Consider the following 19,849-nt stretch of genomic DNA (forward strand, 5'->3'; position numbering starts at 1 on the left):
CGTAGTAAAAAAAAAATAAAAAAAAATAAAAAATACTATCTCTGTTTCACACTGTATGTATATGTGCAATAATTGGTTTTTTTTTTTTAATTAATATATTTTGAAAATAATTTCATGTATGTGAAGGTTTATCAAGAATAAAACACAAATAAATTGCCCATGCGTCATCGAACCCATGAAAGTTCCTACCTCGCTTTCAGCGTGTGAGCTTTGGGTGTATAGTGTGTGCAGGATGCTCTGATGCTGTGTCTGCTATTGTTGCTACTTGCTAGCATGGCATGAGAGTAAGGGTTAATGTTGTCGAGCAAGTATGTGGGCGCTAGCATCGCTTGCTACTGCTAAGGTTTGCCGTGAGTTGCTGCAGTTGCCGAAGATTTAGAGAATGGGATATTGTGCGCCTATCGTGGGATATATAGAGTGATTTCTTATCGAGGGAATGGTGCATTTATTCAGAGACGACATTTGAGTGAGGCAAATGATACACTTATTCTAAGGATGATAAAAAAAAAAAATAAAAAAAAAATAAAAAAAAAAAAAAAAATTGGTTGAGCCGAACATTAGTACAAAATCTTGTGTCCAAACGCTAAAAGCGTCTACCTTATTGCAATTTTTCTAAGCCGAACTCAAATTTCAAACTTAAAATACGTTTTTAGGGTAGCCTCCTAAAACCGCACTTTTTTTCGAGCCGACCAATTAGACCATTAGGCTAGGCCATTGTTGATCACCATTAACATATTCGAAAACTGTAAAATAAGGCAAGTGATGCACTTATTTAGAAATGGAGTGAGTAGCTTCTTGTCAATCAAAACTTTATTATAAATACAAAATAAATATAAATAAATAAATTAAATTGCTAAGATTGTTAACTTCAAATGCACCAACAAATGAAGTTAATCAGAAATGCTACCAATTACATGCTGTGGTTTCAATTCAAAAAGAAAGTTGCAAGCAAAACAAATATATCACAATTACTTGATATTACACCAGGCTGGAAAGGAGGATTTTTTTTTTTTTTTTTTTTTTTTTTTAATTTACCTCTCAGTGGAAATGTTTAAAGGTTACAAGTCACCGCCACAAAAGCTTATGCAACGTATATCGTTCAGTAAGATATGGAGGAACCAACAAATGCATAAACAAGATGCACAAACGCTTTATGCATGGGAGAGCTCAGGCACCCAATGGAAACTTCTGGAGCAGGGGGTATTTTGACAAGTAGCATGCACTCAATTCGATTTCTCAGTAGAAGGGACACTAGCTTCTGAAATGGGTATGGCAGGGCTAGAATCCATTAAGCTGGCAGCTATAGCAGCTTTTAGATCTTCATCCTCCATGGCAAGAAGTTCTGCCTCAGAAAGTGATGAGAATTGATCAGAAGTCTGCCTCCTAACTGGATCAACTTCACGTGATGATTCACCCTTTGAGTTGCAGGCTTTTAGTATCCTCACACAATCTTCAGGAGTCAGCCACTGACCAAAACCATTTGAAGCTTCGGATGAAAGAGGACACTCCTTTGGGAAGTTTCCTCTCACAAGGAAAATACTCCAGCCAGCTCCTTTTAGCGAGTCAAGATATGCAGAGAGGTAGAATTTGGAAAGCTGCTCTGGAGCTGCATAAAGGCTATCAAAATTATACCACTCTCCATTTACCTTTCGAATGGTGAACCAGTGATCCTGCAAATGACATATGAAAGCATTTTCCTCTTCAGGGTCAATTTGAGCTGGTTCTGCTACTGGTGAATCTAAAGGAATGACCTGCAAGTCCCACACTTCCAAGGCTTTCTGCAAGACCTACATTGCGTCAAAAACAAATCAATCAAATCAAATCAAATCAAAGCCTTAATCCCATAAGTAGGGTCAGCTACATGAACCAAAAGTGATTATTCCATATAGTCATCCGCAAAAATCTTCCTCCTCCATCTATTACGATCAAATACCTCATTCTCATGCAAATATCAAATATCAAACCACATGAAAATAGGCAGGGAGAACAGGACTGTCACAGCATTCTATAAAGTGTGCTCCCTGTGTTTAGGTTTTCCCATTGTGTAATATTCCATTTGGAGAGAGAACTTTAATGAATAACCATCAATATACATAAGAAAAAAACATACTCATGAACTTGTTAGATTCATTTCAATGTATAGTTTCAAAATATCAGCTTTTCATAATATTTAATTACATAGTTAAAAAAGAATGATCAAAATTATGCATTGAAAACTGTGAAAAAGTCAAATGGAACAATCATTACCAGAATGAGAAGTATGATACTATATGGAGATAAGGAAGTGCATGAATGAATTTTATAACATAAGAATATGAAACAAAGTCGTTTACAATTTGCGCATATTCCTTATGCAGTTATGCAATTATAAAAAGAATTGTAAGGTGGTACTACTGAGGTTTAATAAAATGCATGAAGCACCACATGGTTCTAAAAATTCAAGGGGATACCTCTTGGGGTCCCAAAAAAAAGTGTTTAATGATAAATAGATGTTAAGTTGCCTAACTGCTAGGAACTGACATAGCTGACAGCTGACAGCTAACAATGGCAGAAAAATTAAGTAGAAAATGATATTAAATTGATAAGATGAGAATTACAATAAAATCGGATGATAATTCCACTTTTGAGAGGTAGATGCTCTCCTAATATGAGCCATTGAGAGGCTCACTCTCTCCCAATAACAAACCAATCAATATTCAACATATCTTTTGTCTTCCTAATGAGGCCTATTTATAGACAATCCCTTCTAACAAAACCTGTAGCTTATTCCCCAAGTCACTACAAATAGACTATGCCTAACATACCCTTCCCCTAAATATATATTGATTTCTTGAACCATGGTCTTTTTCTTTTCTCACTACTAAAATACAAACATCCTCAACCCCACTCCCATCCATCACCACAGCGACCAACTAAACATGGCAACTCCATTATAGTATCCCCACCCACAACCCTCAAAGCCGAACCATCACCTCTCCATCAAAATCCAACCACCAAAGCCATCAAAACCAAACTACCTCTGGCAGCCACTGTCATCATATAAAAAAAATATAATAAATTAAAAAAAAAAATAAAAAATAAAAAAAAAACTTGCACTACCAACAAAACACAAACTCCTGCTGCCGCACTTACAACATTGCAACGGAAAACAAAAGCCACATAACAAAACAAGTCTGTGAAGAGAGGGAATTTGAAAAAGACAGGGAGAACCAGCACACTATCATCCTAAACTGAGAGTCATATGAATTTATGGATAGTATAAAATTAATAAAACATCAAGCATGTGAAATTTTTGTACAGATGTTATTTGTTAAATCAGCCTGCCCTTTCTTGTCCAATCTTCAAGGAAACAAACTTAAGTGGTTAACTCAGTTCATAAGAAGCTTATTAATAGAATCAGCTTCAATATTTTAATTTTTCCAATCAAAGCTTCCTAGACATATAGGACTTTAATTTAATACTATTTTCATGCAGTAGCAAAGTCTAGATTCAATCTAATGAAAAATTTCATGAAAACCTGTCACATTTTTTAACCAAGAAGAAATGTTTCCTGGCTGTTAGGCACTATTTAGACAATCAAGAAGCGAGCAATCCTCATGTTGGGTTAATCTCCCCAAATCACGGTTAGTTGAGTAGTTTTACTCTTTATTAGTAATATTTGTTATTATAACAAAGTAAAAATGAAAAAGAAAAAGAAAAAAAAAAAGAAAAAAAAAAAGAAAGGAGAATGCATTGAAGGTGGACGGTTGAATTGGGAATTGAGTTAGTGGACATGAAAGTCCAAGATAGTTATGTTGGTGTCATACCTAGTAGAAAATAGGTGTTGACTTTGCTTACTACTATTTTATAAATGTAGTTAGGAAGCTTGAATGAGAAGCTTTATTGTATGCATATATATGAGAAGTGTGTGAGTGCAAGCTGTGGCTGTGTGAGAAGGCACACACTGTGGGAGAGGCTAGCAAAATGTAGTAGCTAGCAATGAATAGAAGTAGTGAGTGCATCTCAAGGAGGAGTGCACAATAGTTGTAATACTGAGGGAGGAACAAATAAGAGACAAACACAATATTAATGTGAGGGGTATTTTTAAGATTAGTATAAGAATCAATGTTAATTATAATTGTGTTGGTGGTCATTGTACCCTCGAAACTATTGTTTGTAAAGTTGTTTTCATCCTGGAGATCGCCGTGGTTTTTCTCCTTATTGTTGAGGAGGGGTTTTCCATGTAAAAATCTTGTGTGTTGTTTTTGTAGTTCCGTATACATTACAATATATCTTGCTTTGTCCCTAACACCTCGGAGCCTAAAGAAACCCATGATCAATTTTAGCAAATTAGTGATGAATCTAGATAAATTTCTCACAGTTAGCTATGGTCTGATCATCTTGTTTGGATGAATATACAGTTGCTTGGCTAAAAGATTTTACCCCAAGAACCTTTTGAGAATTTTACCCTACACTTGGTAACATAGACATTGGACTTTAAGAGGGTTCACAGAAGGGGATTTTTTAAAACTCTAGTAAATTTGCATATCCTTCCACCCTGTGATGCTCAAAATCAGCCCACGCCACCCTTATGTGCACTTACACAACCCGGGAGTGGACATGAAATCTGATTCAACTATCGGGAGAGAAAGTGGCTCAGGCTAACACTGGATCTATAGTAGTACATATCCACAAATGTAATAACTATGACATTGGGGCTTTTGAGAGAAAGAGAGAGACAAGACTTCCTCCGGTATTCTTCTCTGGCACAAGAAGCTAGTCTTCTTCTGACATTTTCACTATTTGGTGTCTTCTACATTTTTCTTTCTTATTTTATTTTTGTTTTTGCTGTTTTTAAAATAAGGATAGGTGGGAAATAATATACGTGACTACATTATGAGCCCTAACAGATGTATTTGGTCAAACATTTACAAACAGAAAGTAAATATAAACAGAATAAATAATAATTTTGAAAACTCATTTTGTGACCCGCTACTCCTTACTATTTTCAAACTTCATAATTTTAATAAAAATAAGCTGTACAAATCTTATTTTTTGTAAAAAAATTTGTGTCCCTGGGTACATTTCAAGTTTTGGATCCTTTAAAAAAGTTTTCCTGAATCCTTAATTTAACTTTTCCTGTCTAATCAGATTGGATCCCTACTTGAGTCCGAGCACCTTAGCTTATAAAAGACAAGTACTCCTACATTAAAATTCCTCCTTAAGTAATTAGCCTAAACACAAAACTTGTATAGTTGTATTGAACTTTTGCTTCCATGCACATTTAAAGTGCTGACCTTTGTATTATACAACGGCCCAAAAAAAAAAAAAAATCTTACAAGAAATCACAGATTATATGAGGGTGCATTAGACTAAAGGGGCATTTAGTTGGGCTTCTTGTTGTTTGTTTGGGTTTCTAAACATGGAACCTGATACCTAATGGATTCTAACTCCACCAAATCCTCCTATAATCTTATACGCATTCCCCCTCCCCATAAGTTTCTTATTCCAATTCACCCAAGATACAAACCCTAAGACACACAAGAATTAAACTACAAGCAGGACCAACGCATCCAATGAAGTTGGATGGTTTTGGATGTGGGTGTTTTTTTTTGGGGGGGGGGGGGGGGGGGGCAGTACACTTTAATCAGATGGTGGTGAATAGATATTATGTTATGATCCTAACTAGTGTGTTAAATAAATTGATTTTGCAATTTTTTTTTTGCGACTTTAGTTTATGTTTCAACGAGGTAGGAGACTGAAAATGACTTGGTTGAAAGGATTTAGGAAAGATATGAAGCAAATGGATTTGCATGAGGATGAGGTATTTGACCATAGGGAATAGAGGAGGAAGATTTTTATGGATGAATATGCGAAATAATCACTTTTGGTTCATGTAGCCGACCCCGCTCATGGGATTAAGGCTTTGATTGATTGTTTGGTCGTTTGTACTTTAAAGATAAATAAATAAAAGATTTAAAAAAAAAAAAGAAAACCTACTTAAGAGTATATTGTACATTTATGAGAATAAATAGATTTAAGAATTAATAAAGTTATATATAGTACATAAAAAGGCAAAAAGAAAAATGAATTAAAGTTAGATCCATTCTAATACAAGAGTGAACCAAACATCAACAATGGGATTTATAATCCATACCAAATTTAACCAATCAATTTATGGTTAATATGGGGGGTTGAATCAATACCTCCTTGGTATGGATCTCCTACCCAATCCATTCTAGCTAAGTGAAACAAAAGACACCTAAATGGATGCGGAAATCAAGAAGGCTCCAAGAGAGGGCCTCATGGGGGTTTATTGGGCTTAATGTAGTATATTGGTGTTCAACCAACATGTTTGACCATCCTAAGTCTCAAATAATCTACATTAACACTTTAAAAGGTTAAGAAATAATAGTATAAGGTAAACTTGGAAAAAAAAAAATCTATGTTAAAAGGTTACTTTGTGGGGAATTTTCTCATGAAAATCTAGAGAGTTAACACTAGGGCAGTTCTCCCTTGAGTACTTTGAAGGTATTCTGCCACCCAACTACCAATTTGATGATGGCCTCAACGCATGCAAATGAGGGAGAATCATTATATACAGGAAACTTTTTAAATTTTGCAGTTTATTGAAGGTGGATTAACTTCGATAGTTTCTAGAAGTTTCACTGAGTAAAACACCTTAACTGTTGAAATAATACTCATCAACATAGCGAGGAAACTTTTTTATTTTTTTATTTTTTTTTGTCAAAAAAACAATATGACACGCTAGGGTTCAAAAGACTTCTTACAAATCTAGAGCAATTAGATGTAACAGAAATCCGAATTAGTCTTTGATGGTTTACAAACCTGTAAAAAATTAAAATAAAATATAATAAAAACATGGATTTTTTAACTTTTACCACAACAAAAAAAAAAAAAAAAAAAAATTGTTTTTTACTACCAAAACCTCAAAAAAAAAAAAAAAAAAAAAAAAAAAATCTAAATTTGTTTTTCACCACCTACAGTCAAGAAAACCGTTAAATCTAACGGTTTAAAAAAAAATTCTTTGATTTTCATGCGCAAAATATGTTCTTCATAGGTTTCGGGGGTCATTTTTGCCCCATGGATCCAATTTGAAGTCAGAATTGACAAAAAATGATCGAAAATATCTCGTTTTGCGTGTTTCACGCAAATCGAGTTATTTTTAAACACACAAAACGGGGCATTTCCGATCATTTTTTTTTACAATTTTGACCTCGAATTGGAACCAAAAGGCCAAAATGTCTCCCAAAACCCCTAACGACAATGTGTTTGGCGGGAAAATCGAGGAATTTTGACGACGGGTGGTAAAAAAACAATTTTTAATTTTTATTTGGTGGGAAAATACTAACTCCGTTACATATTAGTTGCAATTTTTGCCAAAACAGGATGCTACACATTAGTTGCAACATTTCATTTTTTTCCTATTTTAGTAAATTTTTTAGAATAAAAGTACAAAAATACCCTTGCTAAAAAACTCATAAACACAATTAACTACCTAAATCAGATTTCATTAAGTCCTAATCTAACTTATTATTTCACCAAATATAACTCATCTAATTAAAACAATTCAATTCAAAGATTCATTCAATCCCACGAGGTTGTCAAAACACCCAACACCCCTTTCCCAACGTCATCGTCGCCGCCGCATCTAACCACCACCGTAACATCGTCGCTGCATCTACCACCACCATCAACGTCTTCTCTTCTCATCACCATATTCAAAGTCCTTGCATCAGTGTTCCTTTCTCTCTCTCTCTTCTTTTTTGTCTTTTAATTGTTTAGATCTGATCGTTTGAGGGGTGCATGGGCTAGTTTGGGGTGGTTTCGGTGTGGTTCAAGGTGAGTAAGGGTAGTTTTGGGTTGGTTTAGGGTGAGTGTGGATGGTTGTTTTGGGGTGGTTTATAGGGTGGTTCGCTGAGAGAGGTTTGGTTTCGATGTGGTTCGAATTCAGAGGAAGTGGTTTTGGTGTGGTTCGAGATTTCGAGGTTGTTCGGGCTAAAAGGGTGGTTCAGGCTGAAAGAGAGGGGTTTCAGGCTGTTGTTGGGCGGTTTTGGGGCGGCTGCTATTGGACGACGGTTGCAGGGTGGCTGCTGTTGGTGGTGTCGTTGTGGTGGTATTCGATTTTAGGTGGTTATTGTTGAGCGACAGTGGAGGGGTGACTATTGCTGGCGGCTAGGGCTGTGCAAAAAGTGGGTCGGACCGGAATTTTGGACCGGTCCGGAACAAACCAGACCAAATATAATCGGTCCGGTCTTCGATTTCGAAAAATTATATTTCCGGGTTTCGATCTGGTCCAGTCAAAACCTAGAAAAAGCCCAGACCGGACCGAAACCCATTTTACAGATTACGATGGGCTGCGTTAATTGCTAACAAAAACCCTTTGATTTAAAACGTTCTAGACTAATTCTAGGGAAATTAAACGTCAAAACATAACTGTTGAAAAAACTCTAAAACCTACAAACGTTAACCGTAATACTGATGAAAAACGCAACTTGTAAGTTTGCAGACCCATCATCACATCTTCCTAAATTTCTTTTATGATTGCTTCTCTGATTTACTTCTCAATATTATTATCAATTATCATCAATTTAGGCCAAGTGGAGTAGTATTGTTTCCTGATTTGCACCGACAAAGGTAAAAATCTTGAGTATTTTAAATTTATTGTATGCTTTCATAGTTTCATGTAGTGGAATTTCTTCTTGAAATTTGAGATTTGTGTTTATTCTGCATGAAATAATTGTAATATGCACTTGAGTACTTGATAACTTGAGTCTTTTATTTGACAGTTGCCTCTTGCATGTATAGTGTATAGTTGTATACAATTGTTTAATTGTTTAACATGATTACAAAACTACTATATTATATTTATATACTAATCTTGCATGAGGTCACGAGTTGCATCTTTAATACCAATATATCATACTAAAAACATAGATTATATATGCATTGCAATTAAAAACTACTATATTATATTCTTCAAAAGTTAAAGATGTATTATATCACTAAAACAACCTACAAAGTAATATAATATATTCTCCAAAAGTTAGATAGATTATAGCACTAAAACAACCGACTATATTATATTCTCCAAAAGTTAGATATATTATATAACACTAAAAAACTACTATATTATATACACGCTAGTATGCTACTAGCCCACTAGATATATTAGTAATATTACTATACAAGCTAAGCTTATAGCACTACTATCAAGCTCATAATTTACATCCAACGAATATGTCAATAGTTAATTGCATTTAATGAATAATATATTTTATGCATAAGAAATGCTTTATAATTTACATTTCCTTGTAGATGTCAAGCTCCAAATCAACAAATAAGAGGCCATTCTCTGAGTTTGAAGATTCAGAGGCAAATGATGCAACTTTTAACGAGGATGATGTTTCTAATAATGTTGATAAAGAGGAGCAAAATGTGACAACACTACTACCACCTAGGAAAAAGTTGGAGGGAAGAAATTATGTTCCAAAGGGAAAAGGAAGAAGAGCAGAATATTGGGTGCATTTTTGGAAGTACAAGGAAAATGGTAAGCTTAGAGCTGAGTGTATGTATTGTGAGAATAAAACATTTGCTTGTGATGTTAATATCAAAGGGTCAAAAAACGTGAAAAATCATTAGCAGAGTTGTCCAGCTAATCCTAAAAAATTAAACTAGAGGAAAACAAACTGAGATAGCTTTTGACCATGATGTTGAGGTTGGACAAGATAAAATGAAAGCTTGGGCTTTAAATATTGATGATGCTAGAGATGCTCTTACTTACATGATTATTGTGGATGAACTACCTTTTCGTCATGTAAAAAACCTGGTTTTAAGCATTTTATGTCTGTAGTTTGTCCTAGGTTTCATATACCATCACGCACTACTATTGCACGTGATTGTTTACAACTTCATGCAAAAGAAAGGACACAATTAAAGGAACTACTAAGAATGAAATGTCAACGGATTTCTGTCACTACTGATACATGGACAAGTATCCAAAGAATCAATTACATGTGTCTTACGGGTCATTTCATTGATACTGAGTGGAAGTTGCATAAAATGATCTTGAACTTTTGTCCTATTTATAACCACAAGGGTAAAGCTATTGCTAAGGGGGTGGAAGAATGTTTGACTTCTTGGGGTGTGGATGAAAAATTATTCACTATTACTGTTGATAATGCAAGTTCTAATTATGTTGCATGTTCTGAATTAAGAAAAATGATGCAAAGTAAATTGTCTTGTATTGGTAATGGTGATTATATGCATATGAGATGTGTTGCACACATTATTAACCTTATAGTGTGGGATGGGTTGAAGAAGAATAAAAAATCCATCAATAAGGTTAGATATGTTGTGAGGTTTGTTAAGAGTTCTCCATCTAGATTGAAACTTTTTAAAGACATAGCTACAAGGTATGCTCCAAACCATTCTTCATTGTCTTTAGACGTTCCAACTAGATGGAACTCCACTTTTGATATGCTAGAAAAAGCATTGAAGTTTCGAGATATTTTTTGGAGGATGGATATTCCAACTAATCCTCAATTAGATCAAGATACGATTAGTGAAACCCATGATGGATATGATGATAATCAGAGTGGTGGTATTGGAGAAGATGATTTGAGAAATTCCCCTTGAGAGTGATTGGAAGGTGGTTGAAGGATTAGTAGTTTTCCTAAGAGAGTTTAAGGTTTTGACTGATAGTAATAATACTTTTTTTCACATTGCTCGTGCTCTTGATCAATTGAAAAGGTGGATGAATAGTGATGATGGAGATTTTAGACTTATGGCCATTACAATGCAGCAAAAGTTTGACAAATATTGGGGAGATATTGAAAAGATGAATATGTTGATCTATATGGGTACCATACTTGATCCCAAGGTGAAATTTGTAGGCTTGAAACTTGCTTTTGCTCGTATGTATCCATCACCTAAAGATGAAGAGTTAAGTCAAATTGTGTATCGTAGAGCTACTTCATTGTTTGATGACTATAGAAAGATGTATACTCCTTTTACACCGCACAGTGATGACTCATTCACTACTAGCAGTAGATGTACTTCTTCACAACCTACTATTTTTGACTTAAAGAAAGGTATTGAAAATCAAGTGAGGAGTTTAGCGACAGATGGAAGATATTCAAGTTCGGAATTGGATAGATACTTGAATGATCAAATAAGTGAACATGAGTTAGAGATGGACATACTAACTTGGTGGAAGATGAATGCTCATAGATATTCTATATTAGCACACTTAGCTCGTGATGTACTAGCAATGCCAATATCCACAGTTGCATCCGAGTCGGCATTTAGTGCCGGGGGTCGTCATCTTGATTCATTTAGAAGCTCCTTAACTCCTAAGGTAAGGTCTACATCTTTTTTATTTTTCTTTCTTATCTTTTTTGTTTATATTAAATTAGTAATTAATAATTTTATTGATTTTTGTGAAAATAATTGTATTTCATTTTTTTTTTTTGGGTAAATAAGAATTTTATTGCCAAAAAGAAAGTTACAAACTTACAAAGAGCTAAGTTGTAACAACACCAAACACCAAAGACCAAAAAAGGCCAACCCAACACCAACAGTCCAAGAATCTACCCAAGCCATCTTCTAGGAAGGGTTCTTGAGAGAAACAAGGACAACTACTGGACTCAGGCTCGCAGCCACCTTCTAGGAAGGGTTCTGAGAGCCAGGACCAGACAAAAGCACCTAAGACAAAAATAGCATACAAAGAAAAGCCAAAACAGCAGCTAAAAGCACCAAAAATAGCCTAAAAAGAGACAAAGAAGCTGAAGAAGAAGACATACACAAAACCACCGGCTTCCAGAGCAAAAAATCAAACCAGTGCCCACACTGCAGCAAACTTGCTGACATACATGCAGACTAGAGATCAGAAACAGCAACAGCAACCAAAAGACCAGCAACAGCAGATCAAGACAGCAGCAGCAGCAAACTGACAAGCTTGCAGCATCCAGCCTTTCAAAGCAGAGCAGCTGCAGGGCAAAAGACAGCTGCCAACCAGAAAATAAACAGCAGCAAACAGAAATCAAGCTGCAGATTTCAGAAAACAGCAGCCTGAAACCAGAACAGCAAAAAAACTGCAACTCCTTGCAAAACCAACTGAGCAAAAAGTTACACAATCAAGTACTTGCTTCCAGGAATTCTACAAGCTGAGTGAAAGATAATATCCCTAACTAGAACATCAGCAGGTTTACAACAGCCATTGAACAAAACTGCATTCCTTTGTATCCAAATGTTATAGACTGTTTCAGTGAAGGCAACTTGGATCACTTTGTTTTTCAATCTAGAACCTCTGTAGATTTTCTTCAACCATGCAATCTCATCATCAAATTGCTTAACAGGCTTGGAAACATGCAAAATACTCAAAATCTTACTCCAAACCTGTCTAGAGTACTCACAATCAAAGAATAGGTGTTGGACACTTTCATTACTATTCAAGCAAAAGAAACACCTTGGATCACAAGAGATGTGCCATTGAAGCAACCTATCCTTAGTAACAAGTCTATCCCACAAAGCTAGCCACAAGATAAACACACTTTTAGGAGTTGCCAAGTTGTGACAGATGACCCTTTTCCAAGGGAGCTTGAGGCCTAATAGCAACATAAAGTTTCTTGATTTTCATCTTATTGTGTTGTATGAAACCATCCCATCCCCCTTGATCATTCACAATATCTCTACAACTTAAGATTATCTTCAAAAACCAAGAGCATTTAGCAGGAATAGGAGTAGTCCAGCAATCTTTATGCTTGAAATAATAGACATGAACCCACTTAACCCAAAGATTGTCAGCCTTATGAGCAATATCCCAAAGTAATTAAGTGACAACTGCCTTATTCCTCTCAGGGAGAGAAAGCAAGTTCCAGCCACCACAAACTTTAGGGAGACAGACATAGTTCCAAGCAACCAAAGATTTCCTAGCAGGAACAGAGGAGCCAGTCCAAAGAAAGCATCTGAATCTAGCCTCAATCTCTTTCAGGAATTTCTTTGGTAAGATAAAAATTTGAGCCCAATACGTCTGAATACCAAAAAGAACACTCTTAACCAACTGGAGTCCAAAAAGAACACTCTTAACCAACATAGGACAAGTGTTTAGCCATCCACCCTTGAATTCTAGCAGTCACTTTCTCCACCAAAGGCCTACACTGAGCAATTGTAAGCTTCTTAGAAGAGAGAGGAACCCCAAGATATCTAAAGGGAATAGAACCTTGAGAAACACCAAGAAGCTCTCTAAGTTGAGTCTGAACATCAATAGAAACTCCTCCAAAGTACACTTCACTTTTATCAAGGTTAGCAGAAAGACCTGAAGCATTAGAAAATTTTGAAAAAGCTTGGAAGAGAAGCTTGACAGAAACACTATCAGCTCTAGAAAACATCAACAGATCATCAGCAAACATCATATGAGTTAGGTTTAACTTTTCACATCTAGGATGAAAGTTAAAATCAGGAGTTAACCTAAGCTCATCAAGGCATCTGGTACTCCATACCAATAACAAAAAGAAAGGAAGACATAGGATCACCTTGCCTTAATCCTTTCTTAGCTTCAAAGGGAGGGGCAGGAAAACCATTGATAAGAATAGAATAAGAAACAGAAGTAAGGCAAGTCCAGATCCAGCTAATAAACCTTTGAGGAAAACCAAGCTCCTGCATAACAGTTATCAAGAATCCCCACTCAACTGAGTCATAGGCTTTCTTCAGGTCCACCTTAACCATGCACCTAGGTGAAATGAATTTATGATCATAACCTTTGATCAACTCAGTTGCAAGAAGGATATTGTCTCCAATGTGCTTGCTTGGAATAAACCCAGCTTGAGCATCATCAATGACCTCACCAATGACAGCAGCAAGCCTAGTAGTTATGACCTTAGAAATAAGCTTATAAACCACAGTGCAACAAGCTATAGGCCTAAACTCCTTAACTTGAGAAGCATTAGGGATTTTAGGAACAAGAGTGATAGTTGTGCAATTCCATTGTTTAGGCAAGGTCCCTTTAGTAAAGAAATCAACAACACTAGCATAAATATCATCTTTCACAATATGAAGAGTTAAAACCATCCGGAGCCTTAGTGTTATCAATTCCCTTAAGGGCATCATCAATTTCAGATGAGAGACAGCCTGAGCAACAGAACTTAGCTGTTTACCTCTCCTCATAGTAACAAGGTCAACAGCAGGAAGCCAAGGAGCCTTAGTCCCTAAAAGAGACTTATAGAAAGAAATAATCTCATGAGAAATAGAATCAGGATCCTTAAGCAAAACCTGATTTGAATCAAAGATAGAATCAATTCTATTCCTTGCTTGTCTAGTCTTCATCACTGAGAAAAAATAGTGAGAATTGCCATCTCCAAGCTTGATCCAGTTGATCCTAGACTTTTGCTTGAAGATACTTTCTTGAATATCATTCCAGTGCTTAACAACCTTAATAGCCTCAGATTCTTTTGCATATAAATCCAAATCATCAGTATTCCAAGCCATTAAGTTCTGAATTTCATCAAGCTCAGCATTAGCTTCATCAATCTTCTCAGCAATATTGCCAAACTGATTGCTGTTAAAAGATTTGATACTAGACTTCACAGATTTGAGTTTCTGCCAGACAGAACTACCAGAGAAACAATATCAAGAAATTCAGGATGATCACTGAACGGTCTACCCTTCCCAGCAGGAGCAGGACAGATATCCAAAAGAACTGGACTATGATCAGATAAAGCAGGGGGAAGGTAGACAGTTTCAACATGACCATGAGAGTCTAACCAAGCTTGGTTACCAAGGACTCTATCAATTCTAGAAAGAATTCTAGGACCAGTATGAGCCTTATTTGAGCAAGAAAAGAAAGGTCCTTTGCTCTTGACTTCAGTGAGGTTCAAATCACCCACAAAACTCTGAAAATCTCTAGTCTCATAATCAGTAACATCATTACCATAAAGCCTATCTGAAGAAGCACAGAGTTAAAATCACCAGCACATAACCAAGAAGAATGCTGAATAGAGAGATTTTTGATCTCATCCCACATACGAAGTCTATCATGAATAGAGTGAAGCCCATCGATAACAGTGAGGTGAATTTGAGTAGAAAGATCTTTAGTAAGGACACTGCAATGAATGAACTGCTCATGAACCTTTAAAACATTGATAGTTACTCTATCTGCATTCCACCCAAGCCAAATCCTCCCTTTAGGGGAATAATCATAATTGCAAACCCATAGCCAAGAAGAGCCAAATTTCTTTTGATACTTAGCAACATTTTTTAATTTAAAATTTGTTTCAAGTAAGCCAAGAACATCAACTGAATGAGAATGAAGCAACATTCCAGATAGAGCAAATCATGACATCAGAGGGGGATTAACCTCACCCCCGCTTGGACTAATAGTGAAACCACCTGCACCCCCCATTTCATTTGCAAATAAAGCAACAAAAGCATTAGAAGTAGAAGCAGGTTGATTAGCTCTAGTTTGCTGACTCTTTGCCTTTCTTCCAACTATTCTCCACCCCTCGTCTGAGTTGTTCTGAGAAGTATTAACCTGTGGGGTGATGATAGATTGTCCATGAACAGTAGCATCACTAGCACCAGCAGCAGGAGCATGGCTAGGCTTAGGTACCCAGGCTTGTTTCTGCTTGGGTGCTGCAGGAGCTGGCTGTTTAGAAGGAGCCTGCTTAGGCTTAGTAGGAGCAGGTTTGGTTAAGGGGTATAACCTTCACCCTGGAACGGTTTACAAGTTCCTAAAACTTGTTGGCGACTCTTTTACTTTAACTTCCTTCCCTTTGGACGCTACCATGTTTAAGTGTATGATCACAATGGGGTTCAAGTGTGGGATGCTTGAATTATGAGGAAGTTATGGATTAAGTTAAGTTAGGCCCAATGATTTTAAATGTGGCCCAATGATCTAAAGGAGGGTCTATTAATTATTATTCCTAAAGTAATTAGGATTGATTTTGATCTTCTAAGAATATCTAGAAGGTTCTCTTTCCTAATAAGATTAGGATTGATAATTATATTTTTAATAGGATGTTTTATTTTGAATAAAATATGTTAAATCTGATTTTAAATCTGCATTACCTGTAACCGGTTTAAAAGGTGATTCCGCGTGTAAAAGCGCGTTGTACTTTTGAACCAGCGCGAGACGACAGAGCGCTGACTTTCGTCACCTAGTGCTGTTCTTCGTCACCTGACGACAGCTTGTCGTTTGGCGCTGACTCCTGTCGTTGGCGACAAATATATTTTATTCCGAATATGATTTTCTTTGGTCCCGTGCTACTTTTCCTATAAATAGGGGTCGAATTTCCCTGTTTTTATTAACCAATAATAATCTACCATCTACAATTATTCACAACAATCATCTCTCTCTCTCTGTCTCTAAAAGCTAAAAGGTTTTCTTCTCTCTCTATTCTTTTTCTAAACCTTCCCTCTCTCAAAATTCCACATACATTAGCTCTAGACACACCTAGTCAAGTCCGAGGTTGCCTCTAAAATCCTTCAAATTGTATCTGATTACCAGGGAACCTTCGCCCTAGACGTGAAAGGTTATAATTTCTTAGGGTTTGGTCCCAAATCTCTCTTTCAATTATTTAATTTAATTGTTTAGATTTGTTATTTTCCTTGAAGTTACTAACGTGTATATTTTGTTATTAGAAAGAGGTACAAGGCATCCAAGTAAGTAATTTAATTGCTTTATTGATCTTTTGATTTAGAAACCATGCTTAGGGTGTTTTATTGCTTCCTATTATCATGTTTAGGGTAATAACTAGATTTCTAATATCATGTATATATTATTATGATGCTTTCTATTTCTTTTCTAATATCATGTTAGTATCATGATAAGGCTAAAGCTTTAATCTTTAATGTTTAGCGGCATACTAGGGTTTGCTATTAATCTTGTTAGTATCATGCCTAGGATCTTGCTATTATTATTAAGCTTTGAGATTGAGAATATTATTATGATGATTGCTTGATATTATACATTATTATTATTGCTTGATCACGCCTTCTCTTGCAGGTTTAAAGGGAATTTGTACTTGTAATCACGTTTAATAAGATAATTAATAATCTTGTTTAGGCTAATATGATTATAATTCAAGTGATCGCCAATAATACTTTTGTTTGTACATTAATATTCCACCAACATAGATTAAAAAGGTTTAGGATTAACCTATTGTTTGCATGTTAGTCAAAAAACGCACATGAATACGAGAAAAATAAAGTAGAGTCCTATTTAGGGCAAGTTCAATCTCTTTTAGGTTAAATTTGTACCTTTATCCCCGAACTTCCAGTCATGGTTCCAGACCTATTGGAGTTAACGATCACCTGAATCGTTAAGGGGTGTAACATTCACCCTGTGAACGGTTTACAAGTTCTTAAAACTTATTGGCGACTCTTTTAGTCTAGCTTCCTTCCCTTTGGACGCCATCATGCTCAAGTGTATGATCACAGTGGGCTCAAGTGTGGGATGCTTGAAATATTCCTTACAACTACAAAAACGTGTTGGTCAAGATAATCACTGAGCACATCATATCTAACGATGTCCACGTATTAAGGTTTTGCAACAGTCACAATGTAGGTATTAAATAATCTTAGATACTAACACCAATCACTGCACCCAAGCCTAGAACTAGCTAAATCCTTAAATATACGAAGACCAATAATTTCACAATCGAGCGGCTCAATTCCATTAAATAAACAAATTTAGATATGAGATTCACACCAAAGTCAGAGTGTACTTCAACATTAAGCTAAGAACCCAAAGATGGCTTGATTATCAATCACTGCACAGTGCACACGATGCATGAAACAGTGATCCAACTCTTAACTTCTTATGAAGACAACAAATGTTGTATCCTTCATAACCATTTACTGGAAAACAAAAGTTATAACCTTAAAAAAAACCAATTACAGTAACGAATTGCTAGAACATGATAAACACAACAATATATAACAAAATCACGAAGCATTCCAATATAATTTCTCTGATTCGGATTATCCAGAGATCAAACTTCACCATTTTAAACATTAAAATACATTCTAATCTTTCAATCACAGAATAATTTACTTAACATTGTTTCAACGGTACCCAAAAAAAAAAAAAAAAAAAAAAAAAAAAAAAAAAAAAAAAAAAAAAAACCTTTTAGCTGAAATTCAATCAGAAATGAACCCAAAAAGTTGAATAAAATCTGAGATAAAAGTCAATATCCCCAAAGTTGGGATTATTCAAAAATGAATAGTTGGGATTAATTAAAGTAAATGACTAAAGTCGGGATTAATAATACCTGAATGCTAAAATCGCCACCCAAAGAGACGTTGTGGGACTCAGCAGAAGCGAAATCACCAGCACCGACAGTATTTTGAGTCATCATCTGCCTTTCAGTCTGATCAAGATCGGATGCAAGAGCGGCCAAATCGAACTCGGAAAAGAAAGGTCCTTGTAATACTGTATTCACGCAATGAACTGCGCACAGCTTTCCTTCTTGGACTTCGTGATACAGCATTCCTCCATTGCTCGGACCTTCCATTGTTCGGAATCTGAAATTTTTATTTTTTTTTTTTTTTTTTTTTTTTTTGACACCAGGAGTCTGAAATTAATTTATCAGGATTATACAATTGGGAAACCCTAAATTGAAAGGAATACAAGAATTTTCACTTTGCTTGGATTTGTCTTTCGCTTCTTCTACTTCAGGTCTGATGTGTTGTGTGTAGTACGTGTTTAAATTGCCGTAAGACAGAACCCACAAGTCGCACGTGCAGTTTTTTTTTTTTTTTTTTATATATAAAGAGATGGCAAGTAGAGCTGTCAATTCGGGTAAACGGGTCGGATTTGGGTCGGGTAAGAGTGGGACGAGTCAACTCGGGTCGGGTCAATTCGGGTTAATGCCGTAACCTATGCGGGTCGGGTTCGGGTTGGGTCATGCTTGTGTCGGGTCACATCGGGTCATACATCTTATCGGATTTAGGTCGGGTTAATAATAAGTCGGGTTACATTCGGGTCGGGTGAACAATAGGTCGGTTTAATTCGGATTTTCACGGGTTAAAACGGGTTAGGGTAATTCTCGGGTTCGAGTCGGGTTCGGTTCAAGTCAATAATTTACGGGTTAGAATCAAGTCGGGTCATTCTTGGGTTTGAGTCGGTTTCGGTTCAAGTCAATAATTTCCGGGTTATAATCAGGTCGGGTCATTTCCAAGTCGGGTCATTCTCGAGTTCAAGTCGAGTTCGGTTCAAGTCAATAATTTGCGAGTTATAATCAGGTTGGGTCATTTCCAAGTCGGATCATTCTCGAGTTCAAGTCGAGTTATGTTCAAGCCAATAATTTGCGGGTTACAATCAGGTCGGGTCATTTCCAAGTCGGATCATATTCGGAATCAACTAACTATTAATAGATAATTATCATTTTTATCAAGCTAATTATTTCCTTTGACTATGATAAATAGGCAACATACTAGGGAACTATAGCTTATAATTTAGGAAGATAATTATCTCCTTTGACCATACAACAAATATATACGGAGTACTATATTTAACTTTTAAATTTGGGGATGATGCTCTTTTCTTTTGCTGGCCTGGACCGACTTGGTCTCCCTAGACAAAATGCTTTGATCAACAATAATAAGTTGGTCTAAATTGAATTTAAGGTGATTTGAAATCGGGTCAAGAACAATTTGGGTTGAATTTAGGTCGGGTCATTAACAAGTCGTGTTGATTTCGAGTCGGGTTAGTAACAGATCGGGTTGAATTTTTGGGTCGGGTTAGTAATAGGTCGGGTAAAATTCGGGTCGGGTCAATAACAAGCTGGATTGAATTTGAGTCGGGTCAATAACAAGTCGGGTTGATTTCGGGTCGGGTTTGTAACAGGTC

The 19,849-nt window shown here is 36.1% G+C and overlaps 1 protein-coding gene across 2 annotated transcripts; it reads right to left on the minus strand.

Moving 5' to 3' along the window:
- Positions 1-827: 827 nt before the first annotated feature.
- Positions 828-18,656, minus strand: LOC145567500 (ataxin-3 homolog). Of its 2 annotated transcripts, XM_081626792.1 has the most exons (3): positions 18,270-18,656; positions 11,805-12,008; positions 828-1,787 (listed from the first exon to the last, which is right to left on the minus strand). In XM_081626792.1, exons 1-3 carry the CDS (start codon positions 18,510-18,512, stop codon positions 1,224-1,226), a joined length of 1,011 nt encoding a protein of 336 aa, XP_081482918.1. In that variant the 5' UTR covers positions 18,513-18,656; the 3' UTR covers positions 828-1,223. The 2 variants fall into 2 exon arrangements, with proteins under 2 accessions (XP_081482918.1, XP_081482919.1); XM_081626793.1 differs by lacking the exon at positions 11,805-12,008.
- Positions 18,657-19,849: the final 1,193 nt, after the last annotated feature.

The sequence above is a fragment of the Chenopodium album genome, chromosome 11, assembly GCF_948465745.1.
Source record: "Chenopodium album chromosome 11, dcCheAlbu1.1, whole genome shotgun sequence".
Taxonomy (NCBI): Eukaryota; Viridiplantae; Streptophyta; class Magnoliopsida; order Caryophyllales; family Amaranthaceae; genus Chenopodium; species Chenopodium album.

What these genes read in the sequence shown, in the direction of transcription:
- LOC145567500 (XM_081626792.1), bottom strand. Translation starts at nt 18,512, where the DNA reads ATGGAAGGTCCGAGCAATGGAGGAATGCTGTATCACGAAGTCCAAGAA. An exon ending in GTGGCGATTTTAGCATTCAG is followed by an intron (nt 12,009 to 18,269) that starts GTATTATTAATC and finishes TCTGGTTGGCAG; the next exon opens with CTGTCTTTTGCCCTGCAGCT. An exon ending in CTGGAAGCCGGTGGTTTTGT is followed by an intron (nt 1,788 to 11,804) that starts GTATGTCTTCTT and finishes GACGCAATGTAG; the next exon opens with GTCTTGCAGAAAGCCTTGGA.